At 42.4% G+C, this 14,634-nt stretch overlaps 1 protein-coding gene across 1 annotated transcript in view; it reads right to left on the bottom strand.

Moving 5' to 3' along the window:
• Positions 1-4,021: 4,021 nt before the first annotated feature.
• The window catches only part of KIF26A (kinesin family member 26A), a 96,299-nt gene continuing 85,686 nt past the window's right edge, over positions 4,022-14,634 (bottom strand). The window contains exons 12-15 of the mRNA XM_083863144.1: positions 10,922-14,306; positions 7,338-7,528; positions 6,316-6,466; positions 4,022-5,464 (exon numbers count right to left, since the gene is read on the bottom strand). Coding sequence (XP_083719270.1) covers positions 5,289-5,464; positions 6,316-6,466; positions 7,338-7,528; positions 10,922-14,306 — 3,903 coding nt within the window. The 3' untranslated portion in view covers positions 4,022-5,288. The remainder of the gene's footprint in view (positions 5,465-6,315; positions 6,467-7,337; positions 7,529-10,921; positions 14,307-14,634) is intronic.

A 14,634-nucleotide genomic window follows, 5' to 3' on the forward strand; every position in this document is an offset into this window, starting at 1 on the left:
AATATAAAAGTGCAGCAAGTGAATTATGCTACTGAATAAGTGTTAATGCAGTGGAGAGATGGCAGAGATGTTATCTGTGTCTGCTGCAAGAGAATCCCTTTACTCTCCACCCACAGTGAGATGCAGTCTAGTGATACCTGCCCTTCTATCCCTTACAGGGGTCCCAGGAAAATACTAAAACCAGGAATGACCTGTCTCAAGCTAAATTCAGAAGCAAAAGACATATAAACAAGGTTAGAAACAGGCTGCTGAGGGAGTGCATCACCCAGAGTCCCAATGTGGGTTGCTCTGAAATACTCCCCTCCTCTTGGCTCCAGCTGTCCCACCCACCCTCTACTTGTGGGGAGGCTCTTGGGAAGGGGAGACAAGGAGAGAAGCCATTGGCTTCCCTGTAAGCTGCTCTAAGGTCACCGTCGTGCCAAACACACCCCATTATCCTGCAGTTCCCCTCAGGTCTGATAATAAATCTCTCAGCATTTACACTGTCAAGGGTTATGTCTTATTCTCTGTATTCCACAAGCATATTTCTGCAAGTCAAATTCTTCATGAAGCCATGAGATGCTACACACAGGAGCAGCCTGGAAGGCAGTTTCCACTTTCTAATTTGCACTTGTGATATCACTGCGCATCAACAAAACTATTCTTTCCTTTCTCCTAAATACCACTGATAAATGAAATGTTTTTAGCAAGATTTTCATCTGGTGAAAGTCAGGGTACCTCCACTGAACCACTGCTAAAGGAATTTACACCATCTGAAGCCCTGGAGCAAAAAAGAAAAATACAAGTCATCGGGATATAAGCCAAAATTGGAGTGTTTTGCTGGATACAAACCAGAATTACTTGCTTGCTTAAACAGGTGCCTAAGTGCTGGAGTGAACTGGGTCCCAAATATGTAAGCATTTTTTATTTATGTCCACTTCTACCAGCTTGGACATCTGATACAGAGGTCATCTTATAGCTAACATTTTTGTCTTAAACCCTGCCTATAGCCACACTATAGAACAGCTGCCTGTGGAGTCATGTTCCACACATAACTTTAAAAATAAAATGTAAGTGACTGGAAAACGTGAGTTTATAACTAGAAAGAGAATACAAGGGTACCTCAAAATAGAAATAAATGAAACATTTTCTGCATGCTTAGAAAAGAACTCACAATCTTATATTTCTACTACATTCTCTTTTTGTACCAATGTTTCGATACTGAAGTTACCATGTCCTAAAACTGCCTTAGCTGGAACTGGTTAGACCAGAAGCACTGCATGGGGAAAGGGTTTACACATACATTAAACAAGTTTTTGTCTACAGAGCATCTTCTTTCTCTATAGGGAATCTATATTTGTACTAAATACAATTCCAAACATTTGTAGCAATGTCCTCAGCTGAAAGCCCATCTCCCAGGAGTAGTTTTATGTATTGCACCGTGACCATTGAATGGGAAAAGGCAAAAGTAACCTTGGAGGTCACATCCAGGACTCAAGTTCCTTCTCACCTTCTCCAATCCCTGGTCACCAGATGAGAGTCCTGCTTTCTCACTTGATTTCTGTTCTAGTCCATACTTCATCTCCTCCTGAAACAGGCCTGACCATGAGGGGACCTCTCCTCACACACAGGCAAGCTCATCTCCAGCTTCCTTGTGAAACCCAGTGAGACGTGAAGTTTGAAGAAAAGTGAATTTGTGTCCCTGAAATTCAATCTTCAAACTTTGAATCACCAGTGCACTGGCTCCAAAAAACCCAGCAGATGTCAATACTTTTTTTTCCTGTGGTTGGGAAATAGGTGTGATGTGAGCTGCTTAATAAACTGGGCCATCAAGGGAGCTAGAAAGTGTTGCCCCAGCAAGGAGAAGATGAGGGATTTCATGGGAAGAACTGCAAGCAAAGGAGAAAGAATTCCAGTGTGAAGTATCCCTGCCAAAATTTATCCAGGCAGCTCTCCAAAGCCAGTGAGTTTCTAAAGTTTTATTTGATACTGAAACAAGTTCAACACAATCAGGTGTTTAAGTGCAATTTAATGGCTATTTTAAAACATCACATTTAAATGGACAAGGAATTAAATAAAGCACCCAGTTTAATTTTGAAATTATCATCTGTAATCTGATGTAATTAGGTCTTTGTAAAATAGACTCAAATAATAAACTAAGTATATATTTGTATAAGTTTTAGCTGAACGGGACTGCAACAGCTAAAACACTAAGCTAAAAGATTATCTCAGGTCTTGAGATATGAAAGAGAATTTACCACCTACAACTACCAATAAAGAACAGTATTTGCACAGGGAAAACTCTGTATTTCATCCACTGGTGCCTCATCTTATTTTGCATCTCAGGCTTGCTTTGTACCACCAAGCCAGAGCTAAATGCATTTAATATGATATTATTGCCATGTTGACATGGAACTCAGTAGCCCTGAAATGTCTCGTTTGTTTCTTTGTGGCAAACATAACCATAGTGAGAAACTAAGGAGAAAATACCAAAGGATGCAAGTCTGATCACCAAACACAATGCAGGGGAATACTTAAACATATTATTAGGTTTATGAAACCTGGGATGGATGATTAGCAGCTTGATTTTTATTTCAGAGGATGGTAATATTGCCAGGGTGGGGGAGAAACAATGAAGACCTCCAAGGAGAGAATGAGGTGGCTGGCAAACAAATAAAAGAAACAAAACTCCTGGGATCCATTTAAGATGGTGTCAGAGACTACCCTGAAAAAGAGTGTGTGCCCAGCCTTGCTGTGCCCAGGACTCAGAGGTACCACAGATCAACTCACCCTGCCACAGCACCATTGAGATGTGCATCTCCAGAGGACACTGCAATGGCACCAGTGCAGAACCCAACACCAAGTTCAGAGCTCCTCATGAATACATTCTCTTTTTGCCATCATGTTTGTGGAGGTTTTCCCTTTTGCTAATAAATATTTGTTCCTCAGCATGCTGCTCCTTTTTTTATTTTGTTTTTATTTATCTAATCCTTGCTCTGAAAAACCCACAGTGTACTGAATCTCTACATGGTTTTGGTTCTATATTTGAAGAACTGTGACTTTCTGCACACAGAAAGTAAATATAGATGGAATTTACAAGTTAGTAAATATAGCTGGTATTCAAGGGTATCAGCAAAGGGATCCTCCAGAAATTCTAGAAGCCATATTCCCTTGCACACAACCAGACACAGTGCCAAATATCAGTAAACAAACATGGTACAGCCTTTTCCATAAATCAGAAGGGATAAATCAGGATAGAGAAGAGTGCTCTTTGTAACCCATGCAGTCAAAAAGCTAGCTAAGCATCAAACTCTAGCTCTGACTCTCCCACTTCTCCAGCTGCAGAACGAGGAGGATGGATTTTATCCCACCTCACAGGCCTCTTGTGAGGGTAAGAAAACAGTGCATGGATGCCATGCCTACCTAAGGAGAGAAAAAAGAGGGAGGGGAAAACTTCACACCTATTGGCCTTTTGGCCAAATGGCTGGAAAACACTGAAGAGGGTGTCACTAGAAGCACAAACTTCACATTAACCCTGCCTGGGAGGGCTCCAGCCAGCACCAGGAGCTGAGGAGCAGGCACAGCTGCTGTCCAGCCAGGGAGCAAACACAGCAGTGTCACAGAGAAATCAATGGTGCAGTTTGCCAGGATGGACCTTTGGGGCCCAGGGCTTGATTCCAGGCTTCCTAGTTTTCTTGTGATTTCAGAATCATTTTTAATTGCTTTTTCTCATCAGGGAAAACAAATATGTGAGCCGCAGGTCTGGGTTCTGTAAACTATCAAGTGCTATGAGAATATAATTATTATCACTGCTATTTATTTCCCCCTTTCGTGTTTTGCCTCTCTTTCCTGATTGGTTTATGATGACGAATGTCAGGACTCTGTTCCCTGTTAGGCACCTCTTGGGCAGAGACAATGCAATGTGACATGTAACACAGTGTACCAGACACCATCCTCCCTCTTCTGAATATTAAAATCACATACACAGCAAAAAGCACTCGTAACAATAGATGTATCTTTTATTCACAGATAAAAACTGAAGCAAGCTGTTATAATACATATTTATACAAAGGATTTGAAAAAACCATAAAAAGGAAGATGATTAGAAAATATGATTCGTTATGAAATGTGGTATTACATACACTATTAAACCTTTTCAAAAGTTTTTGTTTGGCAACAATTTATCAATAGTTTCCACACTTAAGTGGCCTCCTTCAAAAAAGCACAAATCTCATGCAGCATGTATAAACTTGATCCTGAGGGTTTGCCTTCCTTAGAAAAACTGTAAAAAGATATACTATTTGTCTTAAAAGTTCAAAATGCAAATGCTATATTTATAGTCAAAACTATATAAAAATATGGACCTAACTTAACATTTACAAAAACTTTTTGCTCCTTTTTTTTTTGCTTGTTTTATGGTTTTGGTAATAAACATAATTCTCAATTCCTGCAGTCAGAGAGGAAAAAAGAAAACCAAAACAAACCACAGTGCCCTTTGTAGACTTCCTCACATTAAGTTTACGACTCCAAAAAAGACCAGGTCTGTGAAATGTGAGGTTAGTAACCAAGGAAGTAGGTAAGCAGTTAATATATATCTATATATGTATATATAAAATGGAAAACAAACATTTATTTTGATTTGAAAAAGTAATAATACAAAACCTGAAGGTAAAACAATCATCTCAAAATGCCATAATACTCCTTTTCAATAGATAAATGTTCATAAAAATATCTTGAACCCTAACCAAGGAAACAATTATAATACAATTTTAATTCTGCTACATAAAACAGCTTTTCTATGAAACAAGAAGGCAAGTTCAGGTATGAAAACATAATTTACTTATTGCTTTTGCTACAATGTTGCTTGTTTTTTTACATATAGTCATAAATACACTATACAGTATAAAATATTTCGTAGGAATACATTTTGTGGTCTGCTTAGGTTTGCTGGCTTTAATTCTAGCACCAAATACAAAAAATGAAAATCAAATTAACTTTAAAGGCACTTCCATTTCATGTTTGTTCGTTTGTTTATTAATTAACATCAGGGTTTGTACTGAATTTCTTCACTTCCCTCTGGTAGAAGCAATACTTGATCCTACTTTTGTCTTTGTACAGCTCAGGTCACATTGAGGCACCAAATGATTTATGAACATTCCCATTCCTCAGCTGTTTCTTTCTCTTACAACATTCATTGTTGCTTTTTAGTCTTCACCTTTCCTCCTTCACTTCCCAGCTACTTTATCCCTTTTTTTCTTCATGTCAGACGACCCAGCTTCACTTCCTTCAGTCCCTTGAAAAGCCTCTCTTCAAACCTCCACTTCCCTCACTCCATCCGGCGCGTCGGTTATCCCGATATCGAAACATGTCACTATCATGATATGTGACTTGCACAGATTAACACACTGCTCCAGTTCTTCTGTCACCTGTTCCAGGGCCTCCAGGTACTCCTGTGACTCCTTATCAAGATCAGGATCCACTTCAACTGTCAAACAAAAAAATACTGAGTAAGAGAAACAGCTTATCATAATGTGGATGCTGACAGCCTGGTCAAAGAGAAATTTTTAGGCATCAGGCAGCAGCAGAGCCTTTGAGAAAGCAAGTCATATAGACTTTCCCAGGCATTGCTCTGGAGGAGCTGGGAGAAGACATTCCAAACAATTTTTAATATTTGCACCTGCTGTTTTTCCATCTTGTTTACTTATGAGGATGTTTATGAAGAGGTGTTGGTCTGAATGGCCAATCATGTCCAATTGTATTGGAACAGTGTATAAAAAGAATGTGCTTTTAATAAACATTGCTATATGCCCTCCAAGAAGATTGGAGTCATACTGTTATTTCAGCCATCCCAAATACAGTAATCATAATCATAAAACATTATTCTATCACAAAGGAGCCAATATGGTAGAGTAATTCTCTTGAACTAACATTTTTTTTCCCTTTGTTCAGCAGATGCAAAACTCTACCTTGAGGCTTCAGTTATGCACAGCACTCAGTCTGGGAAAAAATCTCATGCCTCAATTTCCCACCTATAACATGGATAGGGAAACAACTTCTTCCTTCTTTGGAAAGAATAATAATAAAAGAGTATCTATTTATTATTAACAAATATACCATTTAATATTAACGGTGTCATTTTGATGTTCTCTTCTGGTTGGTTTGGATGGTTTTTTTTGTTCAAATAGCATATTACAGAAACACAGCTTGAGTCATAGAGTATTTTAGGACTCAATTCAGCAAAATATCTTAGCAAGTGATTAAGTTTTCAGTGGGACTGCTGACATGCTGAAAATCTGTTAGAGGCTGATCATACTGCTGTTTTTGCAAAATACTTACAATCTTCCTTCCATTTATTTGGATCCATCATCAACCTGCACTTTGTCTCTTCCAACTCTTCCTTCAAACATTCGTGCTTTGCCTTTATTTCTCTGATTCGCTGCTGGCGCCTCTCTAGGATCTTCAGCTTGGTATGGAAATACATCAGACCCTTTTAAGACACAAAAAGACCATTCCATGAATTCTCCTGTTTTGAGCTGGCCCGTAACAGTCTGACAAAATTGCTCCCAGCTTATGTAAGAGTGAGCAGGTGGGTTGTTATATTTGGTTGGGGTTGGTGGGGTTTTTATGGGGTTTCCAGGACTATTTTTATTTGAAGTTTACATTAATGGATTCTAATCTAGAGGAACTGCAAGCTACATCACCTGAGCATTTGTTGCACTTCTTTGAATTAGCAAACATCTCTTAATACATTCTGAAATTACTACTGTTTGTAGATAGTTTGTTTTTTTCCCAGTAGTGACAATGGTAAACACAGCCTAATGATGATGTCAGAGTTACAGTTAATACTAAAACATAAATTCTTATTTTCTAAAAAGCATTCCTACCTTCTCAACATCCTGGAAAGGCTATTACAAAAGAAAGGGGAAAAAGCCATCAGTAGAAGATAGAATTCTGGTCTCTAAAATAGGATTAGCTGAAGTGTTTTCCAATTACAAGTAAGCTAAACTCAGTATATCCCTGATTTAATAGAATCCTGTCATTTACATAAAGAGTTAATGATCCTATCGTTGAGGGAGGCTGTGAGGTTCCACCAGCCAGGCTAGGATTATGAAGTCTTCTCATAATGTATTCATTGGTAACTTCCATTTACATCATCAGTCATGTTAGACACAATTAATTTTAGACAGTAATCATTTTCATTTTCTGTGTTAAGGGTACCCCAACATATGAATTGTAAAATTAATAATTATAGTACTTTAATTGCACTCAATTTCCTGAACACCATTCTGGCATTCAAGCAAGGACTTTGCCTGTATATTGTAATTTAAGTTGTCTACACTTGTAAAATATGTGCTGACCTCAGTTTCCTCTTGTCTGTGCCGCTGTAATCGTTCCACATCATCAATCTCATAAACTTTAATTTCAAATGGCTCTTTCAAAGTGCCTGGCAAAGGTGGTAGATCAACCCATTGGCCAGTGACACTGGGTTTTCTTCCTAAGGAGGCAGCATCTGGCAGTGGTGCAGGAATCAGTCTGCGACGCTGGAGACCTAAAATACAAAAACAAACATTCCTCAGGCTCTGAGAGACTAACATGCTGGAGAACATACTGCAGTGAATTAAAGAAAGATCTAGGTTCTCAGCATACTTAGGAAGAAATGCTTTTCTTGATCTTTTCCTTTTAGTAAAATACCCTCAGGCTGTTAATTGAGTTACTGCCTTGACAAAGTAGGTTTCACTTGGTTCCCAGATGGGAGCAACAGCAGTTCCTCTCCCAGAGCAGATGTCTGAACATCAGTTCTTTATTCTCTCCTTGCAGAAATATTTTTCCTGGATTGATTTTTCTTTGGTGGACTACAATGGTATTCATTACCTTGCAAAGGCAGTGAGATAGTGAATAATCTAAAACTAATACTGATAATGGCTAACTTATCTGGAAATCTTCTGCTCCCCCAGTTAAAGCCAAGCAAGCCTATCTAAGATCCCTGTCACAGCACTACATCTTTGGAAAGCTAAAACAGTTCCCTCCAGAACTACTACTGCTATTTTAGGGTGCTAAATACCAGCAGTTTTCAGTGGTTTTGTGGGATTGAGAGGCATTCACAGAAGGGATCAACCAAGCTGCAACTTGAGCACCTCTAAAGTTGAGACATCTCACACCTTTGCACCAGCACCTAGAAGCCCAGTGCATGACAAAACTCACTAATTATGGGAGCCTTCAACAGAATGCTCCCAGATTTTCTAAGAAAATCACACTGCTCCATTATGCTTCTCCTACAGTTCAAGTTTCATGAAGCAGAGACTGAGTAATATCCTTCAAAAATGCTGATGCTTTTGAATACAAGAGTTGGCACTCTGGTGTGCAGTGGTTTTTTTTGTGATCATTAATTCTCTTACCATTCTCTAAAAATCTGACCTTTACAGTACATGTCTCAAGCATGAGTACATGCATAGAGCTGGTCAGGCAACATTAACAAGCCTGCAGTCCAATCCCTCAGAGGAGGGCTGAAGGCCACCAGAAACAAGCTGAAATAACACAAAGTGGCAGTAAGTATAAACTGGCTTTAGGTGACTGGTGACAATAAATTAAGTATTTAATTGCCTCCTCTTATTAAAAGCTAACTTAGAGGTGAAGAGTCTTGTTTCTTCTGCTCTTACAAAAGGGAGCACATCAAACAGACAAGACAGCTCTGCTCGAAGGACAACACTGCCAAAATTAACTCCTGGGCTGAGACCTCTACAGGAGAGATAGGTGCAAGTTAAGGCTGTCAGATAAACCCTGTCACGAACTTCAACATGAAATGGAGACAAAATCCCAGCAGTCACAGCCAAAGCAACAGACCTCCATTGATACCTGAAAAGTTACCTGCTCTACATATTCTTAAGAAAAACATCTCTTATTCTTAATTGCATCCTTGCTGATTTCTAACAAGAACAAAATGGGAATGTTTTCATCCAGCCTGAAACACCACTACAGTCCTGTCAGGCAAAGCCACACACTGTAACCCTGATCCTGGAACTGCTTTGGGGACAGGAGATCCCTCTGAGGAGGACACCAAACAGACGTGGTCAAGCACATGCAATAGGCAGGCAAACTTTATCTCCTTCTACTGTACAAGCCAGAGTCAATGCCATTTCTCCATGAATGAAGTTACAGGATAAGGGGACAAGTTTACAGTGATATACATGGGAATAGGATCTGTCTTTAAATCCAGATACTCCAACATAGTCTGCTGCTACATAAATTACTCCAAGAATATCTAATAATGTGCAAAGATTACAATTACTTTAGAAAAATAATAGGTCTGAACCAAACATTTCTCGTAAGAAATATTTGATGCACTTCCTGGTAAACCACATTTCATGCATAAAACACATTATTTTCTCAAAGTCTACAGCACTCCAAAAAAGTAATACATAATTTACTGATATGGTGCAATTACAACTGGAAAAAGAAATAGTTTGTCATTTTTAAAGACCTTATAAGTATTTCCTGGGGCAAAAACAAATACAAATCCATCAGTGGGTAATGCCTTCTCAGTATGTGTGCAACTTATACAGCTGTTAATATTGATTTGTAGGAAAGGTTTAAGAGGCTGATATGCTATGGAAAGAGAAGTGCAGCAAATGGTGCACTAAGTTTCCAAAATGATTTATCGCTTGCTGAAGGAACTCATCGTCCTTGACCAGAAAGCACCCTGAGATCAACTTCATTCATTTGGTTTTACTGCCAGAACTGAGCATCGTGGGTATCTATAGGGATTGTAATAATTGCCACTTTCCGACCAGAAGTTCAGATCCAGCACATGCGTGATCTTAGTTCCTACTATATTTCCAACAGTCAGTATGCCCAGGTTGCTGAAGGAGGCTGCTGGTCATGATCTACATGGCACTGGTTGCCATGGATTCTTTACAATATCACAGGATCTCAACCTAGATCTGAGAAATGAACACTCTAACACTAATTATAAGATTTTCAGATTTTGAAGCTGACTACAAATGCACTTGACTGCAGCTGCACTTATATGAGCACCAGCAGTGAAAGCAATAAGGAAAGGCACCAGAGGGAAGAAAAGGGGACCTGGCCCCCATACACCCACCTTTGCTTGGTGTGCTTAGACACCCTGAGCCAGAGTTGCCCCTTCCAAGCAACTCTCCCAATCAGTTTCCTACTGCTTATGGTATATACACACACCCCCTAAAATTTCTTACTATGAATACTATTAGAGTGCAGTACAAAAATGTTGTGATGAGCTCTTAGCACTACCCCAAGAGTCACTGCATCTTATGCACCCGCCCTACTGCTCTAAGCCTTACCTTTGGGTAATCTAACACATTTAGCAATCCCCATCCATTCACAAACATTCTTCTCCCCTCCCGGCCTATTCCTTTGTTTCTAAACTACAGTCCTAGACCATCTCTCTGGCATTCCCTCACAGACACCTAGCAGCAGAGCTCCTCCTCTCTTCACTGCCCTTCTCTCACCAGTCTTCCAGGATCACTCTTTTGATCCTCACAAAAACCCATCAGCACTCACCCAACACCTCATTTTTCCCAACCCACCTATAACACCCTCCTATTTGGGCCACCCTGGTCCTGGCCCTGCTGAGGGAGGAAGGCATGTCCCCCATCTGCCGGCAGCACCTGCTGCCTTCTCCCTTCACAGGGAGACTGCCGGCACCCCGGGGCACCCACACCTCTTCTGCCCTCTCCACCACAGCACCTGTGTCACACCTGCAGCTTTGAAGTAAAATAAATGACAAGTAGCTGCTGTCACAGCAATACACATACACACACAGGCGCATGCAGTCAGTCCACCTCCCTGCTTCGAGCTCCCTCCAAGCCTCCTCTCCTCTCTGTCAGCAATGCCACAGAACTCCTCCATCCTCAAGATGCAGTGGCACACCAGCAAACACCTGGCCACCTGCCCTTTCTCCTCTTACCTGTTGACCGTTTCTTGGGGGATTTAAGGCTCCTCATCCGACCCGGCGACGACATCCCGCTCTCGCTCATGGAGTCGTGTGCCGAGGAGGCACTGCCCGTGGCCTCGCTGTCCCGGATCATGCTCTCGTAGCCACTGCTGCCCCCACTGTGGTAGAACAGAGCCGTCCTCCCCATGGCAGGTGGCAGTTCCCCGCTCAGGACGCTGCTGTTGTCACTGCCGTGCCCGCTGCTGTAGCGCTGCGGCCGCCGCGGAGCCGTGATCTTGCTGTAGGGCGATGGCAGCACCGGCAGCTGTGACTTCTCGTCGCTGAGGTTGATGCCACTGTCATTGCCGCTGTCAGAGTCGGTGGAGCCTCGGAAGTGCCCCGCCTTGGCAGAGCCACCCGACACCAGCTCGTTGACGCGGCTGTTGGCCGCCCTCATGGCCTGCTTGGTGCCCATGATGGTCCCACGGCCGGGTTTGCCGCTGACAGGCTGCACAGAACGGGGGGCTGCCTTCCCACCAGGGGCCACGCCAGAGCCCTTCCCTGCAGGCTGTGCCAGGGACTTCACAGAGGAGCTGAGAGACTTTGATCCGCTGGCAGATAGGCCCCGGTTTTTATTCCCATTCGCTTGCACCTTCTGGTTAGCGGTAGGTTTTGCCTGGCTATTTTTACCAGGTGCAGGGCCGGTGAAGGGCAGTGGTAAACCCATACTGGAAGCAACAGGAGGGACCCCCAGCCTGGGGACAGAGCGCCCTGCCCGGCTGTTGCCAGTGCTCCCACTGTCCCTCACCACGCTTGCTTTGGATCCAACTGATGTCAGGCTGTCACACCTCTCCAGAGACATGTGGCTCCCATATCGGTGCACAGTTTCACTCTTTGACGCCTTCACCTTTAAGCTGGACGTCATCTTGGGCAAAGAGTGGTCACCCTTCAAGTTCAATTTGCAGCTGGCATTTTCACTAAAGTAAGAGCCAGCTTTCAAACGCAAATCTGCTTCATCCTCAGCCTTTGGTGTGGCAGTTCTGGCAAAATCCAGGCCAGAGGCTTTCCCCCCACCATTGCCCAGACCAACAGGTTTCTGCTCCAGGCTCGATTTACGTACAGGAGGTGTTGGAGGTGTTGGCCCACCTGGTCTGGGCAACATGGTTGATTTCTGCGGTGTGCTCTTCCTTCCCAGGGACGATTTCAAGCTGCCAGTGGCCAAGGGAGCATCCAAGTTCCCTCGGATCCCAGACTCTGGCAAAGTACTGTTAGTGTGTGACACTGGCATCACTCCCAGTGTGGTGGCTCCTCTCTTCAGCTGTGGCATCTTCATTGCCACTTCTGACTTCTTTGCAGCTCCGCTGGAGGATTTGCAGGCCATTTCACAGCCATCCACAACCCTCTGCGAGCAGGCAAGCATAGTCTGTGACTTTGTTGGCCTGGATGCTGTGCCAAAACACTGGGCAGCTTTTTCTGGCTGCTTCTCAGTACCAAACGTGTGAGGTTTTGGAGACAGCAGCGACTCTGCAGGTTTTGCTTCCAAGTGATAATCGGTGCGTAACAGCCAAGGATCTTCAAATATGCCATGTGGATTCTGCAGCTCTTTATAGCTGAGGACAGTATTATTGTGGATTGGAGAAGAGGTAGTTTTTGTTTTCCTAGGAAGACTAGAATGTATTGTTTCTATCACAGGCGCATCACGAGAATTACTAAATTTAATTTTTACTGGCTGATCAGTGACACAAAAAGCACTTTTTATCTGAGATGCTTTGGTAGTTTCAGAGGTTTGAGGGCTTTTGCTGATGCCTGAGGAAAGCTTGCTGGAACTCAAGCTCTCACTCTCCAGCTCAGAGAAGCAAAATCCACTGTCATTCAGAGCACTTTTCAGGGGGACACATAAATGGGATGAGTCCAAGTTGAAGGGTTCCTCGGACTTATTACAGCTGTAGGATGACTGTGCCACAAAACTGTCACTGGACTGAGCCCCGTCACTTTCAATTGTACAAATGCTGACTTCACTAAGCCATGAACTGATGGAGGAACGTCTGCTGCTGGTAAAGGGATCCTTAGCAAAGGGCACAACAATATCAATATTTACACCAGTAGAAGTCTCCTGTGAGGTATAAGCATCAAACTCATCATTTATGCTGCTGATAATACTGACCGGCCTTGAACCTGATGCAAGGGCCTGAAGGGAACAGTCACTGTTAAAGCTAATGATACTGGAAGGTCTCCCATTGTCCACAATTCCACTAATAGAGAGCTCTTCCACCACTGTGAAAACAAGCTCATCCTCTCCATTCAGCTCAACAGGCTGCTGCAAAGTCACTGTGGTGGTCAGTATATCCCGATCAAAACATTTCCCTCTGAAGGCTGACCTGAAGCTGTGTACCTCTATGGCACCTGACTGACTCTGGGTGTTGCTACCAACAAGGAATGTGCTTCCTAAAGGGTTTTGCTCAGGCTTGTTCCCCATCTGTTTGCTCATTCCCACAGGAGGAGTCCGAACTGCATTGCTATTGTCCGGCTCCAAATTCTCAGCTTTGGAGCTTGGGGAGTGTTCTCTCTGCTGTGGAGGGGGAGGTGCTGGACTTGGCAAAGGTCTCTTCACGTACAAGGACTTTTCTTTAGTGACACATTCAGCTGTGGCCTTATTCTGCTCTGGATTCCTCAAAGGGCTACACCTCGAAGTCTGCAGGGAATCAGTGATTGTCTCTCTCTCCCCCTCCAGGATAGAGTCTATTATTTTGTTGTCAGCTCTGCTCTGCAGCTTGGAAAGCTCTGCTTTCAAGTGAGGTGTGCTATTTTCTTGACAGTTGCCATTGCCACCCCTTGGTGCAACAGCCTGAAAAGGAAGGTTATGTCCCTTTTTGGGAGATGCAGCTTCTTGTGGAATCGGTTTCTTAAATCCTCCAGAAGGAGAAGATACTTTTTCCTTTATAAACTTAGACTGTGAATTTTCTGTACTTCCAGGAACAGAACTACAATTGGACCCAACAGAGATTTCCCCACAAGCAAATTTCATGGGTTCTTCACTTCCATCAATGCACTCTAACCTTTCCTGCAGTTCAGCAAAAGTGTTGCATTTGAAATGGTCCTTGTCAGAACTCCTACCAATAGCAGAATTGTCTTTATTTCTCTTCTTATTTAGGGATGGGATAATGGGAACAAACTCTGGTGGACCTTCATTATCTGTCAATTCCCTGTCGGACAAAGCTGCACCATTGGGACCGACGTAGATGACAGTATCACAAGACTGTTCACTGCTGGAGGAATAATCAGGATCACTGGATATGTTCAGGACAGGAAGGTCAGGATCAAGGGCAACAGTTCGTGGGTGGAATGGTCGCAGGTGGGGCGGTCTCCGGACATGTCCTTCTTCACATGAACTCTCTCCTCCAGACGAGCTGGATGCATACTGCAAATGACAAGTGACAGGAAAGTTATTAGCATCAATTGATAAATAAATATATACATGTGCAGTAAGTGATTAAAAGGTCAGGTTGCAATATACTCTGTGCTTTGTGTATACTATCACAACTACATCTAGTGGGAAAATATTAGAGGGGAGGGTAAATCAAAGTAACATGCTACATATATTTTACTGTATTTGTAATAATATAACAATCACACCTTTTCAGATAATTTGTATTAAATATTATGCATTTTCTTTCTCCTCAGTAGTTTTCTGTTTCTCCTCTATTGATTTTTAATTAATACTGATCAAAGCTTTTGAGATAGTTCCA

Source organism: Zosterops lateralis, assembly GCF_965231275.1.
Source record: "Zosterops lateralis genome assembly, chromosome: 6".
Classification (NCBI taxonomy): Eukaryota; Metazoa; Chordata; class Aves; order Passeriformes; family Zosteropidae; genus Zosterops; species Zosterops lateralis.